At 33.3% G+C, this 19517-nt stretch overlaps 1 protein-coding gene across 1 annotated transcript in view; it reads left to right on the top strand.

Annotated features, from left to right (window-relative positions):
* Positions 1 to 19517, top strand: part of DCDC1 (doublecortin domain containing 1) — a gene marked incomplete at its 5' end in the record, with an annotated part of 457606 nt that overhangs the window by 70417 nt on the left and 367672 nt on the right. The window contains one exon of the mRNA XM_047071674.1: positions 7170 to 7336. Coding sequence (XP_046927630.1) covers positions 7170 to 7336 — 167 coding nt within the window. The remainder of the gene's footprint in view (positions 1 to 7169; positions 7337 to 19517) is intronic.

The raw sequence follows: 19517 nt of genomic DNA, 5'->3' as shown, positions 1-19517 counted from the left end.
TAGGGCTGTCTGAATTAGGTATGTGTCTGTCAAGTATTATTATTATAATTGCTTTCAAACAAGAAAAAAGAAAAAGAAAGAAAAATTTTTAGATTTGTAATCGTTGATACTTTACAATGTAACAGTAGAATTTTGAAACATTTTTGGGTGCCTGGCTGGCTTAGTCAGTAGAGCATTCGACTCTTGACCTCGGGATTGTTAAAATCAAGTCCCACGTTGGGTGTAGAGATTACTTAAAAATAAAATCTTAAAAAAAAAAAGAAACATTTTACAATTAGGTTGCTTTTAATGGTACTTACACATTAAGTGCTTTGTATATTTGATTGTGTTTCTAAGTTTTACTGTGTTTTCTATTATATCTTTTCCTAATGGGTCAAAAGTTAATTGGTGCCTCAGTTAACACCATTTAGGTTAAGCTTTTCTCAACAATAATAAATATAAAAAATAATAATGTAAAAAGGTATCAGTTGTTACAGCAAACAATTATATAATGACATTTCTAAAGGCCTTTACTGCTAATTTTTGTTGGTTTCACTTAAGTTCCATGTTTTGCATTTTCCAAAACTAAGATGACACCTCAAATTTTTGTACAGAGCTTTAAAGTTTGCAAAAGCAGGTCATATATATTCAATTACTATGTATTGGTATAGGCCATACCCACACAAAATAGATTAGATACAGTTTATTCTCAATATTTAAGTAAACTTGAAGTTATACCTATATCAGTTCAAGCAAGTTATGTTACATTATCACTAAATATCAGATATTTAAGATACTCAAGGAACTGAGTTCACAAAATAACTTGTATTTTTAAAGACCCACACAGTATTATTTTTGTTGAGGGGGAGGGCAAGACACAATAGAATGCCAGCTTATTTCTACTTGTATAAACCAAGTTATTTAAATAAATGAATTGTGTATGCTGACCTGTTCTACCAATGTGCTACTGGGACGTATGAAAAAAAGATGTGCATGGTGGTGGCAGTAGAAAGAGGCATAAAGCGTATTGGAAAACTACCAAATGTCCCCTGCAAATGGGCCCTATTCAGAATCAGTAAGCGTATGATGAGTGAAGTGGTTTTGAATATCGCCTTTAGATTCCATGCTGTTACAAGGCCAGCCCTGAACATGGCAACTCTTATTTCCACACACAGTACCTCTTCACTCTCAATTTAACCCCAAAATCTGATGAACCCATTACTCCATACTTGATTTCATGGAACAAGGAGTAGATATAGTTACAAATGATCAATCACAAGCCGTGAACCAAAGCAGCAAGGCATTAACAATTCACACCATTTCGGTCCACTTGCTCAAGCAGAAGATGTGCCAGCATATTTAATGCACAGCTACTTCGTTCAGTTTAAGAAAAGACATGACTCAGGATGCATTTTCAGAACAGAAGAGACCTAAGATTTCATACTTTCTAAGCCCCAATGTCAACGTTCATCCACACATCAGCAATTAAAATAACCAGGTGTTCTGTAAAGGTCACAATGTCTAAATTAAATTTTACTCAGGTAAAAACAATATGACCTATGAAATTCTTCCCCCCAATGCATCCCTGTTCTGTTTGATCCTATCATACAAATCAATGTCTCTTACAGCAGTATTATAACACTGTAGACCCCACAGGCAATATGCCGTCAGTTTAATAGGATCACTGAAAAACTAAAGCAGCTGTGAAAGATTGCTCTAAGTATAGCAATCGTGTGCTTGTCATTTTGTTCAGTGGAGGAAGCATCCAAATTTGGGTAGGCATCGGTATTTAAGAATATGACTGCTAAATCTTTTCACATAAGTACCTTAGGGACAATAACATTTGACATATAGCATATAAACAAATGTATGCAGCAGCTGTTAGTTTAGTTTTGTTTGAATAAGAATATACTGATATAAATCAAGCAACACTGGAGACAGTATGCTTTACATCATTCAATCTTCCCAGCAGACCATGCTTTTGAGTGGCATCTGCTGGTTGTTCTGAGACAGGGAGCTTTTCAACTATTACCTAGAGCTGGATGCAGAGCATTAAAACACACACATACCTTGGCACTAACTCACACTCCCTCCAGGCATACACCCTGGATGGGAGACAGTCAAATCTTAGTATCTTTAAAGAGCTCACTTTGTTTCATCCAAAAAAGACTTTTTAGATAAACTTCATTTTAAAAATAAATTCCAACTGAATTGGTAGGAAATTTCCTAATGATGCCCTGCTAACAATAGCTGAGTATTTTAAGACTGAGATCTGAAACTTGCTGCCAAAGAGCACATAGAAGTTTCTTTATAGGTAATTATGCTCTGGGCAGTGTGCTCTTTTTTTTCATAGTCTCATGTACTCTGACTGAAATGTGAAAATTACAGTATTATGTAAATTATGATTCTGAATATTTAATTGGCATGAATTTTAATTTTTAATTCACAGCAGGTTATTAAAGCCTTTGATTATTTCTAGTACTTTTTGAAAATATATTAATTAAAAAATCCTCTTTTTAGCTTTCCATAGTAGATTCAAATGAGTATACAAAGTGTCTCTTTTAATGTAAGATGTTGCTTTTGGAAAGAGATCTATATTCTCTAGGTATAGAACTTCACAGACACTCCAGTCTATTTCTACTTGGTAAGTTCCGTCAGCTTTGTGGTTTCTCTTTAGAGAGATATTTGTCTCCTTGTCAGAAATCCTTGTACTGCCCCCATGGTGAATCCAAATAAGTTCAAGCTTCTTATCAGTGATGAAGTGATTTTAATATAAGGTCCTCTTGAAGATGGAATAGCTTATTTCTATATGAATAGCATTTGAACTCATTGTATATGGTGTATCTTAAAGGATATCATCTTTATTATTTATAATAGCTATTTTGATCTTAACTAATATTTTTGCTGTGTTACATAAGTTTTATGGTGTGCTTTTTCCCATAGTAACATGATTTATGACATGATAGGATAATGCACATGAGGCTTTTCCAAGACTTTTTAAATACCCACCTCTGGCCTTCTCCTGGCTTGTTAATGCTTCATTGCCAAATTGTATCATTTTCTTTTGTATTTACTTTCCTTCTTAGTCTTCAAGGTCATTTGATAAGGAAAATTAAGGCAAAACAGTTGTACATATTCTAAATGTGTTTCAAAGTTCTGGGATATTAATACTTATTAAATTTTGATCAAATTTTCATTTGGTCATAGAAAGTTACAGATTTTAGGTGATTGTGTATAGTTCCTAAAAGACTGTCCACAGTATATCCAATGTACTATTTATTCATCTGGTAGACATTTATTAAACACTGCTTTTACCAAACTAAAAAATTCTATGGCCTCAGAACCCTAAAGCATTTGTGATATACCGGAGGATGGGAGTGGGAGTGGAGAAGATAAGGATTAATTCAAATCAATCAGTGGAAAATAAAATTATAAACAATGCTCTGGGAAACATAGAGGAGGGAGCAGTTAATTCTGCCTAAATAACATGGGATATTTTGCCAAAGAAGGTAACATTTGATATGAACCTTGAAGGACAAGGATATATTAACAAGTGGAAAAAAGGAGGAAGAAATGCAAGGGAAGTGGAATGGCGTGAGTAAGAAAAGTATCAATTGTTAGATATGAAATTAAAATAGCTACTATGTTTAATCATATGATCGATTTACCCATGATGCTCAATATTAACTCTACCCAATGAAGTTACTTCTTTTGGTCACATGGTCTATTTACTTAGCATCGTCAGTCTTAACTCCAAACACAGTGACACTGTTGGGTTCATCTCAGTTTTCCCTGCAGTCATAACTTGAGAATAAACAAAATGGATAAAAAGCTATCAACCTCATAACTGCACCTCTGCAGTGGTGGTAATGATCCCAATGGAATGATCACATTTGACTGATCTATGCTTATTGACAAATTTAATGAATGATTAATTTCCAAACCACTTATCTAATAAAAGTGTTGAGGCCCTATTCAATGAAAATACTGAGATACAGGAAAGCAAAACTCTTGTTGCAACTATGTAAATAGGAGCAAATAGGTAGAACACCTGTAATTAAGGCCTCAAACCTAAGACAAAATGCTGTGTGTAGCTCTACACAGAAATATTAAAGGAATATAGGAAGATAGCAGCCAGCTAACCTTTCTGAGGCAATATTTATCAGTAGTAGTTTGAAGGAGAAACTCGTGGTTTATGCACAAAATAATACTTTGGAGTTCATTCACTGGGAAAGACTTATTTTTTCATTGAGTATCTCTCATGGGCCTTGTTAGCTCATAGCAACATCTAGGTTTATGCTCTTTCCAAGGTTGAAAAGTGTCTATTGTCCTCTCTAAATAATTGCCTTTGTTTTTTGCACCACATCTTTATGCAATAGTCTTCTTTAATAGAATGCACTTTGCTTCAGAAACTGAGTGAAAAAGAACTCTACATAAAAGAAAACCATTGGTTAAGAACACTTATGAGTTGTCTTTGGTATAGAATGTTAAGAATATCCACCAAAATCCTTAAAAAATAATTCACACGTTAAAAAAAATCTATGGTTGGGGGTGAAAAGCCAACTGACTTATTTTTAATCAAATTTTCTATTATATTTCAAAACTATCATTTTAGGTCAAGTCTCCTTTTATATGGGAAGTATTCTAACTGATTAATAAATTTAATTTTTTAAATAGATTAGGCTTATATTTATACTTCCTTTCTCAGTACTTAGGGCGTATCATTTTCTTATGTTTTCTGTACCTTCCTAGTTAGTGGAAACATTGTTTGTTCTTGGAGTGTGCTTTGTCTTCCTTTTCAAGAAGATCATCAAAGTTACTAGTTTGCAGCTTCCAAAAAGAAAAGAGCCTTCTAATCCCTAGTTCAGAGGCTAACCTTTATTAGCACTCTTGTGGTTATAATGAGGACCCTGCCTCCAGCAGGGAGATTCTGGAATACTGAACAGATTATTCAACAAGTTCAGAGCAGATTCTGAAGTCTCTTATAAAACCTGCTTGTGAATACTGCTTTCTTTGCTTTGCTATTTCTGGTTTCCATAGTATTCCTAATTACATAAATCATGTGGAGCATGGGAGCTATTTTCTATCCTATATCAATTCTGACACTGCTTGCATTTTGGTATAATTTTTTTTTCCTAAACTTTACTTTTTTTTCTTAAATTTTTATTTAAGAGGGCACAAACCTGCAAAAAGTAGAGTTTGTATTAGAAGATCTATGAAATTATACTTTGGAATCCCTTGGGCTGACTTAAAGAATTTGAAAGTTATATTGTGGCAAGCATGGATGAATAAAACTATAGGACTAGAGAATCTGATAACATGTTCTCAGGTTTAAATTCAAGATTAAATCCAGGATGTAGATCATTCAAGTTTATTACCTACTTCTCAGTTTGCTTTAAATTATTTCAACTTAATAGCTATTTATGTAATGCCTTTCCATATTCAAAAACTGTGGTATGTTCAATAAGTGTACCAAATTAAAAGTTTATAAGTTAAAACTCAATACATAATGATGTATGAATGCAGTTAACTGAAAGCACTGATCATTCTTAAGCTAGTTTTCTTTAGGAAAAATTATAATCAAGGTTGATTTATATTGTGAATTTTTCTTAAAGATTGAAGGGTTGCAATTCTGATATACGTTTATTTTTTATTTTTCATTACCTCATAGTTTATATGATCTTATATTTTGTAAAAGTTTGAGGTATTTGTTACGACAACACTTACAGAGAAAAACAGTTGCTCCAGGGGGATAAACATGGTTTTGATATGTGAATTTTAGGAATTAATTTCTCAGGCTGGGTGAGTGAATTTCATGCACACATCTAAAGATGTCTAAATAGTCACTGGGTCATAATTTTCTTTTAACTTTATAGTAGTTTTAGAAAAGCTTAAGTTCTATTTCCAACCTTCTCCTTAGTGTTGAATACATTAGAAAGAATTTAAATTGTGCTATGGTTGAGATTTGCAGAACTTAGTGCCATAAAATGCATAACTTTTTTACTAAGAGCAAAATTCAGCAGAATACCAGTAGCAAAGGCCATTTGCATAACTCAGCGGCTCAGCAGCTCAGCTGAACCTAATTGTAATTCAATTTCCAGATTGCTACGCTAGGCCTCTCTGCATAAAATATGCCACATATAACATAACCAATGGCACGGAGCTAGGAGCTATTTTGTTTGCTGGTGATCTATTTAATTTCTTTTCTAGTAGAAATATGTATCAGAATAAGGTAGCCAAGCCATATAGTTATTTTGTATGTTTATACTATGTCACATGTGTATACTTAAGACCAAGTTAAAAAATGATACCTTTCATTTTTCTGGGTTCCCAAATGCGTGTAAGATTTTTTTTATTTCTTTATTTCTGGCATTTCAGAGGGAAATTAAATCTTGAAAAATGTTAGCTAGCTGCCATGTTATTTGACTATTTTACACTAGAAAGACTTTATAAGCTAATCGTGTGAAAAAGTGTATAAACATGTCTGTCAAGTCCAGTATAGATGTTGCAATACAGGCCAACAAGTAAATATCTTCTCTCTGTTTACAAAACGCTTGCTGGAATAGCATTCCTAAATCTTTGACTAGCTTATATGCCAGAAACTTAAAAACAAAAAGGTATGATAAAATGCTTGCTTAAGATGCTCCCCTTTATTTTTAAACAGCCTTGCCACCCTGTTTTTATGGGTTATTTAATCAATGGCAGTGAAAAGACTTGAATAGCATGGCTTATGAAGGTGTGGATTATATTTTATGAATAATTTCCAGATGTGATGTTTTAGGTATATAGACTCCTCTATGGGAAGCTATATACAGAAACAACATGGATCTTACAATTTTATCAGGACAATGCGAGTAGATTTCAGCAAGGTTGGTTCCAACTCATCTGTGATAAATGAGAAGATAAGGCAATCAGTGCACACCATGACACTCTGTGCAGCTAGTTAGGCACACTTCAGGACTATTCAGGTGTGCTCACAAAGCTTATGAGTCTTGCATGGGGGGGTGTCTCAATATAAATACATCCTTCATGGTGGCCACTAGTAATGCAGGAATTGCCTCTGTAAGACTTAACCCAGGTCAGATATAAATAATAGATGTTAAGAGTTAGTTCTGGTACTGGGGCTATGTTCCAGGCAGTGCATTTCAGTTGGGTCAAAAGAATTTATTTTCCCTTATTTTCTTGCATAGTACCTCTGCTTGAAAAATGCCTGCAAAATTCCATCACACCTTTGCGGGGACCAGTTTGGGTCTCTAAGGGAGAAGGTTTCAGCCCCTCAGGAGCTAGGATGTACATCCAAGGAGTTCTTTTGGCCTTGTACCAACGACTAAAGTCTGCAAAAAAATATTATAAACAGGTGAGTCACCCCTCTTTAAAACTTGCTTTATTCTGTGTTTTAAAATGTACTTGGTTGTATAGAAGCAATGATTGGCATTGTGTCATTAAAAAAAAAAAAAAAACCGTGACATGTATTTTGTGAACTCAGTGCCCGTTAGGGAGCCAAAATGCTTCTTCTGTAATCTCAAAGCCAACAATAATGGGGCTAATTGTATCTGTCTTTTGGTATGGGATGTCATATGTCTCATCTTTTCTTGCTGCATACTGTGCAAAGCGAAGGCAACTCCTTATGTGGAATTTCTATAGACAGTTACTTTAAGCAAGAAAATGAATAGCTCCTAAAGCAGTTGAAGGTTTTAATGTTCAGCTTTCTTTTTTCTTTTCTTTTCTTTTTTTTTTTCAGTATGAAATCAGAATTGCTGTTGTAGAAGTTGGGCTAAAATGTAAACCAATCACATTCTGCGAAATGAAATTGTGAATTAATTTCTTGTCAGGACTAACTCACTTCATTTATGCTTATTTAACCTGTATGTTTATAAAGTAAAGAAATAGAACTAATATATCTGAATCAGTTTAAAATTGGTTTTGTCCTTTAATTTCTAAGTATACCATCCTATAACTGTGTGTGTGTGTGTGTGTGTGTGTGTAAAGACTGATTTTTTTTTATAACTACTTATAGGGACTTTGATTTATCCTAAAGTAGAATTCACATTGCAAAGCAGAATGACGATGGCCATTTATAAAATAAAAATGGGGTTACCACATTTTTAGAATCCTCTTTGTATTTGGTCTTAAGAAGTTAAGCATACATTTTACCATGTTAAATAAAGTCTAGGTTTTCCATTTCTAACTATAAGGTTCCATTTTACAACTGGGCTCATTATCTCAGGCCACAGGCCACTGAAAAATGAATATTTTGAAAGCATTCTGCTATTATTGTGTGTGTGCTGGGGGATGGGAGGTAAGAATGCCATTTGGTCTCAGTGTTCACACAGCACCTCCTGCTGTCTGGTTTGGAAAAGTTCAACTTGTATTGGCTAGAAGTAACTCTTGAACTAAGGTATCCAGAACTAGCAAGAAATCTCTTCCCATGAGAAACTTTTATTCTCAAAATGTGATTGTTTGCTTAGTTAGTTAATTTCAGTGGATCAAGAAATGGGATTAATAATTATCATAGTTAAGGCTGTTTATGATAATAAATATGAAAAATAAAAATCCAAACTTTTAAAAAATATTCTTTATCAAACCAGTATCATATATAAAAACTGGTAGAAATATGTTTTGTTGTATTTTTGATTCAATTATTTAAACTGAAATATTATTTAACCTTTAAGATACAATTATATTATAAAATGGATTATGACCAGTTTAATTATAATCATTTATTTGGTATTAAGTGATTTGATTCCACCTATTAGTTTAAAATTATTCGATGTTAAAAAAAAATGAGACCATACTCTAGTGCAAGAAAAGCACTGTTTAAATCAAATCTTAGAAAAACGTAAATCATTTTCTAAGTTTTATTAAAAGTGAGGATGTTAGAGATAAGAAACTGCTCAGAAAATAGTTAACAACTTGTTTTTTTTTCCATTATCCTAAACATCTAAAATTGAAATAAGTATATACAGTTGTACTAGAGTGAAAGGAGTTCTGTGTATTGTGAAAAAAGAAAATGTTTTAAGAATTACTTGCTGCTTTGATATTAAAGATTTCTTTATGACTCAAAATTGATGAAAAATACATTTTGAACAAAATATGAACAGTAATTAACATGTTTAGCATCTCTGAGGTTGTCTATATCATCAACATTATGCCAAATTTGGACATATTTCAAGAACCTAGGCTCTTTGCCCTTCCTAACTAAACCTTTTACTTTTGCTAAGTTGTAATAGCTTAAAGCTTTGCATTCAACAGTTTTAATATGATACTTGTCTAGGTTTTATTTTAAGATATAAAAGTGAAGAAAAGGAAATAGAAAATTAATTATTATGCATTTCCATGCAAATTTTAATTTATTTTAGATATGCCCAATTGTATGTATTCTTGAGCCTCTTTTCTTTTGTATTGTAATAATATGATTTAATTTAAAATTATTTGCAGTGTTTAGAAAAGTCACTGTAGTGGTACCATTATCAGGTCATCAGTGTCTAAGTGTTAAGCCTGGCAGTTGCTTTATTTGTGAGTAGGACGTCTTAGCAGATATCCTTCTTAGCATTGATGAACTTTATTTGAACTGCATTTACTTCATTTGACCTTAGGAATAGCCTTTTCTATTTACTTTTATATAAGATTGTGTTGAGGAATCATTAGGTAAAATGGAAATGGATGATGATTCTTATTTGTTTTTAACAAACCTAAACTTGCAGAATTATATGAACTCTCGATATCATATCTATTCATTTCACTTCTGAGATCATATATAAAAACAGTAATATTGTTTTACTGAGATTCTATCAAAAGATTACAAACTTTAAATTGGATGCTTTGGGATTCCCAAAGGAAATTTCTTTCAAATAAACTGTGATCATAAAGCTTTAAAAGGAAAGTCAGAACTACTGGTTTTATGTTTATAAACATATTCATTTTTCAGTTTTTAACTTTAACTTGGCTATTATAGCATGCAACTGAATTAAGCCCACTACATTAGTGTGGTCTTAAGTCTATACTGATTCATGTATATAAAATGAGATATTATATATAGGACAGCATAAAGTCACTTTGTCTTACATTTATCACATTCATTTCCTTAAAAGTGGAAACATCTTAGAAATTGCTCAGAGCTAAGCAGAATCTATTTAATTGGTAATCTTTGAAGTAGCATAAATGCATTCCTATGAAATGCAGTTAACACTTTCAGCGACAGGGCCCGTTCATCTCATTAGCATTCTTGTTAAGTAGTGGTGCTGTTGGTGGGGGTGTTGAAGGAGGAATGCCATTGTGTCGAGTTCCAGTGTTTGGGGACAAACACTGCTGTGGAAGGAACGTGTGAAAAGGCCACAGTCCTGTCAGTGAATGAGGAAGGCTGTGCTTTCTGTGTGCTTCAAGCAGGGAAGCTGTCATTCATAGGCCTAACACAGCTAAACAGAGGCCAAAACACAAGCCTGCACTACCTTTTAAAATGATATTAGTGATTTTTAAACATGATCTTCTTTATTTATGATCCTACGTAGAGCTTTTAGTTGCTGTCAGTAAACAAAATATATGTCAGTCTGTTCAGAAACACTGTAGAGATGCATGAAAGTCCATGGAGCTGTGCCAGGAAGCTATATAAATAATGATTTGGAATGACTGATTTTAAGTACAAACATGATCTTTGGGAAACATTCATTACTGGAAATGTCGTCTTAATTTTGATACTTCTTTGAATTTTTCCCCAACCAACAAAATTCTCAGATACTTTTAAATAATGAATGCATTGCACTCTTAAAATAGTTTCAAAAAGAGTTCATAAGTATCTAGCTTGAATCATTTAAAGTGGTTCACAGTGTAGCTTAACAGTTGTTATAGATTGCATAGTCATTTTTAAAATTCAGACAGAAACAAAGGAAATGAGTATCTAACTATGATATCTTAGCAATCACCATCTTAATTATGAAGAAAATCATAGCCTTTGTGGAATTTAAGATATGAAAAAATTTGAAGGGTTTTTTTGAATTTTACTTCTCATTTTCCATATTTTGGAAAGAAATGATCAACTTTGAAATTAAATTTTAGGGGCGCCTGGGTGGCGCAGTCGGTTAAGCGTCCGACTTCAGCCAGGTCACGATCTCACGGTCCGTGAGTTCGAGCCCCGCGTCAGGCTCTGGGCTGATGGCTCGGAGCCTGGAGCCTGTTTCAGATTCTGTGTCTCCCTCTCTCTCTGCCCCTCCCCCGTTCATGCTCTGTCTCTCTCTGTCCCAAAAATAAATAAACGTTGAAAAAAAAAAAAAAAAAATTTAAAAAAAAAAAAAAAAAAAAAAAAAAAAAAGAAATTAAATTTTAGTTTGTTGATTACTTAAAAACAATAAATAACGAAAATACACCCAAATATTTCTTAAACTCTTCAAGAATTTTATAAACTTAAAAAAAAAAACCCTGACAATTTCTATTTATGTCTGAAGCTAAAGGAAATGTTTTATTTCTATAATTTTCATTTGGAAATATGTACTTGGGCTGTTTGTAATAGACCATTATTTAATGAAGTTTATTGAAAACTATAATTTTCTGCCTAAGTGATTTAAGCTTTTTGTGTATGTGGTCCTTTTAATTATTAATTAAACAAGGTAGTTTTTGAATGCTGTTACATGCTATTTCTAAATGTTCTATATTTGATGTCTTGGGTATAAGAATCTCAGACACTGAATTTCTATTTCAGAGATTGGGTTTCACTTTCTAAACTGGAATTGTACTATAACTTTATTTTGCAGGCATGTAATTAGATGAGGAAATGACCATCCAACTGTAGCATATATTAGTTTTGCAGTTTAACACTGAAATGTATTTTATTATTACATTAAACTAACCTCTACCAAAGCTCTAGATTTTGTTTAAAAACTTTCCTAAGTTAATGTTGGCCCACTGTACCCACGCTCTTAATCAGTTTGATACTTAGGTAGCAAAGAAATAATAATATAATTCTACTCAGAATAGATTGAGTTCAAAATATACTTGAATTACATTTAGTACTGACAGAGCTTGTTGATTGCAAAAAGTATTTTCCAAGAAATGTTAATATTTTAATTCCCCATAAAAGAGGTGTTGAAAGTTTGTCTTTTTATATCTTGTATCTTAGGTCACTCACAGTCATTTATTGGTCTTAACATGACTGAAGGAGTAACTATTTCTATTTCATTCTTTATATATACTTTATTATTGGTATGCCAGCTACTTTTTTCCCAGCTTAATCGAGATGCAATGGACATAAAACTTTGTATAAGTTTAAGGTGTACAACATGATGTTTGGATACACTTACATATAATGAAATGATTACCATCGTAGGGGTAGTTAACACCTCTGTCATCTCACATAATTACCATTTCTTTTTTGTGGTGAGAACATTCAAGATCTACTCTCTTAACAACTTTTAGCATATAATATAGTGTTGTTAACTATAGTCATTTGCTCTAAACAGGATCCCCATCTATATATACACCAGAAATTGGGCTGTTTCCTTGATTTAGCCTTAGTGGGGCAACACCCAAAATAGTTCAGTTTTGAACTTCTTGATGTCTTTCAAAAGCTTGGAGCAAAATCAATAATATATAAATACAATTTACTATTAAAAACATTAAAATTGTGTTGCAGTAGTTTCAAGTGGTTGAAAACTACTTCTAAGGTTCTGCTAGGTAATTTTATAGAATATTAGGTTGTTTGTAGATTTGAATGATTGTTGATTTTTTTTTCCTGAAACCAAGCTGCATTCTAGTTACTTGAAGTATTTTAAGAACCTTAAACTTGTGTCTTTTTCTAAGTGTCATGCTTTGAGCAGGCCTAACATCAGTTAAATGAAGTGAAAATTGCATTCTTGTCTTGATAGAGATGAAAATGGATTTCTGGTCATGAAATAGATGTAGTTGTCACTTTTTAAAAAAGGTGTCAGCAGTTTGCTTCAGTGAGTAAGGTGCCAATTCAGTATGGCAGTAAACTTGTGATCTGAGCAATCAATAAAATGCTTCAATAACTTCTGCTTCATTACACTTATAATAAGAGGCTATAGATCCGTGGCACATAAAATGTTGATAAAGAGGATATGTGGGGACTGACTGTGACAATTTTCTTGAAAGTACAGTAAGTGCAATATTGCCATCTAGAGTTTGTGCATAGGTAATTATTACAGAGAGGGACAAAAACCATGATGGGATAGATAAAACAGGAAACAATATTGAAATAGTTTATTTTCCATCATTTATCTTCATGGAACATTTCATTTGATTTGTCATAAAGCTGTTTAGGTCAGGAGAAAAATTTTCTAATCTGTATTTTTCTCTAATTCTCTTAGAATTATACTACCAAGTATCAAATATGTATCTTTGGCTCAAATTTGAACTTTTTACCATGAAAACTAGTTATTGAATAACTCACTTTGGAAAAAAATTAGACTTAAAGATTTTTTCCTTTTTTTTTTCCTGATAATTCAGTTACATGGAAACAGAGAGCTTTATTAGCATCTCAGTTGGGTACCTTTCAATTCAAAATATTATTTTTATTAATATTAAACACTCCCTCAAAAATTAAGAACCAAGTAAGAGCTCTTATTTAAAAATGATATTTTAAAGTAATTTTGTATAGGACGATAAACTTTCCTGCTTATGTGATTGTAAACATTTTAATGAAGAGTAAGTTCCATCTGGGTATTGAAAATATATCTTCACTTTTAAATAAACACTTTAAAAAGTGTTAGTTATCACTTTTTTGATTAATTAAAGGTTTAACTTTTTAATGTTTTTTAAATGAATTAATACAGAAAATACATTTTTAAACTAAGCATTATTGAACTTTTCTCCCTCTGAACTTATGACTAAAAATGTCAGTTGCATAATACAAAAATTTTAAAAGTCTACCTTTAAGTGTTTTATGATACTTAATATAAAGTAAACTTAATATGGATATTGATGACTTACCAAAGAAAGTTAATTAATCTGGAAAGGTTATTACCTTTATTCTTCCATCTGTATATTTTCAATTTGTGTAGATAGTTTTTATAAGTTTATAGACCTAAGCCTTCAGATTTTCCTGTGAATGATTTCCTGAGAATGATAATTTGGCATTAAAAGTAATATATTTTTTCCTAATGTCACACCGGTCAGGTATTTTCTGTTTTCATACATCTGTGTGTGAATTATTTATATAATTATAAAAAATGGAAAAACAGCATTAATTTATTTTCCTTTTTGCATCAAAGTTTTATTCTAAAACATCCTAATATTATATTGTCTTTACTTATATTTAGTTTAAGACAACTCTTTAGATAAGGGGCTCTTATTTTGAAATTTTTTAATCGTACTGAATAGAAAATGTTGCATTTTAAAACCTCCAAATAAGTATAGAATTGTTCTGGTAAAGTAAGTGAAAGTAGACCTGACAAATTTTCTTTAAATTACTCAACCACCTACAGGTATTATTGCCTATGACTCTTTTGAAATGAGAATAAATTTTATAGAGTTACAGCAGCAAAGTGAAAGAGTGTGTTTGATAGATTCCCTGAACAGTTTCAACACCCACAGGTATTATTTGTAAGAAAACAATCATGCCGAGTCTTCAGCTGGTTAGAGAGGGCACAGCATTCTATCTTCACCTGACATCCTATCTGTTCCGTCAACATCCTGGGCCCCCTGCCTGCTGCCCCCTCCTCCCAAAACAATAATGCTCACCGAGAGGTTTGTGTGAATGGACAAGAATATGAATTTTTTTTTCTCCCTGAAGAACTAAAGCAGTATTGAAGGCATATTCCTAGGGGGAGGAAAACCAACTGTCTTGAGGATTGACTAGCATTTTCTATTTTCTATTCAAATTGATCAGTGTTGTCACTGATTGTTAGTTAAAAATCTTTGATTATTAACTACTGATTGATGAAGAAGACGCATCAATTTGTTTTGGAAATCGTTGCCTTGCTTTATTTTATTAAGAGACATATCATGGGTTTCCTCTCACCTGTTGTTGTTAATAGCATTAGCTTGAATACATGTTAATTAAAGCAATAAATTACTGATTTTTAAATAATATAACTCATTATTTGCCCATATTTTATGTATGTAACAAAGATGCGAAGGAGTATAGCATTAATTTATCACTGTCTTCAAAGTTTTTCAAATTAATTATATCAGAAAATCAAGTTTACATAATTTCCTAAAAATAATCAGGATACTGTTACTAAATTTTTAAGATATTTCAAGTTCCTAAATAAAGCAAATCATATACATGGATAAGGATACATCAAGAAACCATTCATCAACACTTATTATGTCCCTGGGAAGTAAATATTCAAAGTTTCAGAAAAGAGAATAACAACATAAATAAAAGTACTGAAAAGATCCTAGTCTTTAGCCTTGGCAAGCCACAGGTGAGTTATATCTTCTAGAGCTGCACTGCCTGATACACTATTAAAATCTCATGAGGTTTTTAAATTTAAATTAGTTATAATTAAAAAATAAAATAAAATGATTTAGTTCCTCAGTCTCACTATCCACATTTCAAATGCCAATAGCCACATCATCACTGAAAATTCTATTGGACAGTGCTGTTCTAGCAGAAAGAAATTCAGTCTAGATACCCTAATTATACTTCTGGCATTGAATTTTACATTCAATGACTAATAAAATAAAAAAGGCTCTTTTAATACGGTCAGGGTTTAAATCAGGGTTGGGTAGATATGTACTCTGGTCTTCACAAAACAAAATAAATTATGTTAAGAAAAAAAAAAAAAGAAAAGAAAAACAAATCCTGACATAGGCCACAACCTATTTGCCATCTAACCACCAGATGGACACATGTAGGACTTTCAATGTGTGTCAAAATCCCTGTAAATAAACTATGTGGTGTGGTGTCTTTAGGGACTATGATTGTGGCAGTCACTGAATTAACCTAATCTTGTTTGGTGAGAAAAGATCTCCCTCCTCCATGAAAAAAAAAAAAAATTAGACAGCCAAAGAAGACAAACTCAAATGATGAAATGTTGAATAGTCCTTATGTGCTCATTAACCAGGGTTGATTATACAGCAGAACTGTCCAATACCTTGCCCTTGGGAAGCTTACATTCTTGTTTTGGAGGTAAAGCGTAGGCACATGAAACTTTTAGGATATGCTTATTAGTGTGTCCTCAAGTACTAAAAATATGTGGTACAGATTCTATGTTGTATGGGAATTTATAAAAAAGATTAAAAATAGAATGAAAGCATTTTAAGGTTGAAGTGAGCTTTAGAGGCCATCGAATCCAGTCCTCTCAATTTATAGATAATGATAAGAGTAACAACGATAATAATAATGACCTCATTGGGTTGTTATGAAGATTAAGTAGTTAATGTATATAAAACTCTTATCACAGCACCTGAGACATGGTAAGCTATCATCATCTTTATTATTTTTTTCAGCTTTATTCAGGTATAATTGACAAAATTTTAAGATACTTAAAGTGTACATCATAGTGATTTAATATATGTTTACAGTGTGAAAGGATTCCTACCATCTAGTTAATTAACACATACATCACCTCATATATTTATATATATTTTTTGAGGAGAATATTTAAGTTCTACTCTTTTAGCAAAATTTCAGTGATATATAATGCAGTGTTATCAACTGTAGTTACCATGTCATATCCTAGATATTATTCATCTTATAGCTGAAAGTTTGTACCCTCTTACCAACTTCTTCCTATCTTCCTATTTTCCACACTTTCAGTCCCTGGGAACCACTCTTACACTGTCTGTTTCTATGAGTTTGACCTTTTTTTTGTTTGTTTGTTTTTTGATTCCACATATAAGTAATACCTTAATTATTAATATTATACATAGGCAATTGACATACTTGTGCAAAATGAGTTGAGACAGCAAGGCAGAGCTATAATGGGACTGGAGCTCCATGTTTGCGGTTAGTAGGCAAGGTATGCTTCATTAACTGAAATATGGGAGGGCTTGAAAAAGAGATTAATATAGGCAATGGTATGAAGTTAGGAGTGTGTAAGATTTATTTTCAAACAAGTTGTACCTGATACAAAAAAAGAAAGAAGTGATGTTGAGGAAATAAGAGCAGTGGGTGTAGATAAGATCTCCCATAGGTTGAGAGTGGCCCCCTTTTTTTTTGAGGTTCAGAGTATAATAATGAAGAAATGTCGAAAGAGGATATAAAAACCATTGGGTATATTTTACATGATGACACTTAAGATTAACTCTGTCAACACTCTTCCCCCCCACAATATAATTGTTCTATTTTTTATGATAATAAAATATATAAAGTTAAAGAAAATTTAATGTGTACTTAGAGAGAGAGAAAGAGTATGATCGGGGGAGGGGCAGAGAGAGAGGGAAACACAGAATCTGAAGCAAGCTCCAGGCTCCAAGCTGTCAGCACAGAGCCCAATGTGGGGCCTGAACCACGAACTGTGAGATCATGACCTGAGCCAAAGTTGGACACTTAACAGACTGAGCCACCCAGGCACCCCTAAAAATATTAATTCATAACCCATATAGGGAGCATGATCTGGTGAAGGGACAAAAGTTTTGTACTGTCTCTTTCAAATGATTCTGTCACTATATCTCTTTGATTGTATGTATAATTTTATTTGGAGGTAAGGAAAATGGCTAATTGTGGACCATTTTGAATGTAAGACTGAGACTAATGGCCTTCTTCATCCTCAGAATTGGAGCATCTAAGATCCTAGAGTGGTTGAAGACTATGGACAGGGAATGAAAGTCACTGAGTTTGCAAAACATATGTTAGAGCTTACTCTAGGAAGGAGATACATGTTTCAAGTAAGCAAACTCATACACACACTGTACAAGATATGCAAAGAAGTATTTTTTGAGAATTTGTGTAAATTTGATTTGACTTTTCACAGAAGGTGTCACTCATGGTACTAGAGAAAAGTAAAAACTAAATTTGACTGAGGCAAAAAATTTTAACCATTCTTTTAGGTAGCAGCCTTGTGGATAACGAGGCTCAGATGCCCATAATTTCTGCCCTTCTGTGTTTCCTGCAGGAAGGCATCTAGGTTTTTAGGGAGATGGGGAGGTTAAGTCAACTGAAGTTGTTCCTCTGCAGATAACCCAAAGAGCAAGAAGAGTAGTTTTAAGGAATAGATGACTAATTCTTAACTTATATGTGTACTTTTTTTTTTTTTTGAGAAAGAGAGAGAGAGAGCGAGCGAGCGAGAGCGAGAGCGAGCACGAGCTGGGGAGAGGGGCAGAGAGAAAATCTTAATCAGTGCAGAACCCGACACTGGGCTTGATCCCATGACCTTGAGATCATTACTTGAGCTGAAATCAAGATCAGACACTTAATCAACTGAGCCACCTAGGCATCCCTCCATGTGTACTTTTTATTACAATTATTCTCCCTGCAAATGTGGTATATGCCTCTTCTCCTTTCCCATCTTTTATTATCCTTAGGCAGAGCATACTTCTCCCTCATCCTGAATCTACTATGGTGCTTCACCCTGGAGTATAAAAACCTCTAGCACATCAAACAAAGGGACATTTTGAAATATTGGTGCCATAAACTTCTTGTAGGGCTCTGAACCTTTCCTTTGTTGTTTATGTGTTTCTGTTAAGGAAGAAATGGGATAGAAATATGAAGTTGAGGAGAAAAAGGAACAGGTAAACTTTATGATTAAGAGCTTTTCCATATATTTATTTTATTTGAGAGAGAGAGAGAGAGAGAGAGAGAGAGAGAGAGGGAGAGAGAGAAAGCGTGAGCAGGGGAGAGGGGCAGAGGGAGAGAGAGAGAGAATCTTAAGCAGGATCCAGCATGGAACCTGATGTGGGGCTCAGTCCTACCTGGGATCATGACCTGAGCCAAAATCAAGAGTTGGATGCTCAGCTGACTGAGGCACCCAGGCCCCCACAAAGCTTTTCCATGGATTTTAAAAAATGGATGATGGTTGATATAAAATTGTACTGATATTTAATCTCACTGGATAGATTTAAAAGAAAAATTTAACATTTTTATTTAGTAATGCCAATATTTGTCAACAGCTGGAAAAGACATCCTTTGCAACTGTTTTTACACTAGCAATAAAACATTTTAAATGTCAACTTACAATGTTGGTTTCTAAGTGAGGGTACATAATTTCTAACTGAGGGGTGCAGAGGTTTCTAAATTCTTTTTAGATAGTAGTGAGCAAAATGTTTTGGAGTCCTCATGGTGCCAGGGAAGCAAAATAGTCCTTTGAGCTATGTGGTCTCCAACTGCTGAGGAATTACTGGTCTTTTTTGCTGAGGTTTGCTCAGCTGATGTAACTCCTGAACTGCTCTCTTCTTGGGTAGGAGTGCTCGCTGAAAGCTTTAGCATTAGTTAGGCTCTTACTGAGTTTCTGCCACATTCTACATGTTTTCATGGCCTAGCTAGGTCTCCCTTACAGCCTCCGCAGTACAGTCAACGTGGACATTTTGGCCCTTGAATATTGTGGCATTTCTGGCTCACGACTTTGATACCTTTAGTTACCCAGTGGCCGTGTGAAAATTTGTAGGTCTTAATCCATACCCCAACTGAGAATGACTCAAGAAAG

The sequence above is a fragment of the Lynx rufus genome, unplaced genomic scaffold (assembly GCF_022079265.1).
Source record: "Lynx rufus isolate CCGP_SWC_20201006 ecotype Redwood Valley unplaced genomic scaffold, mLynRuf1.p SCAF_9, whole genome shotgun sequence".
Lineage (NCBI taxonomy): Eukaryota > Metazoa > Chordata > Mammalia > Carnivora > Felidae > Lynx > Lynx rufus.
The sequence above is the reverse complement of the archived record's forward strand: the minus strand, read 5'-3'. Positions and strand labels throughout refer to the sequence as shown.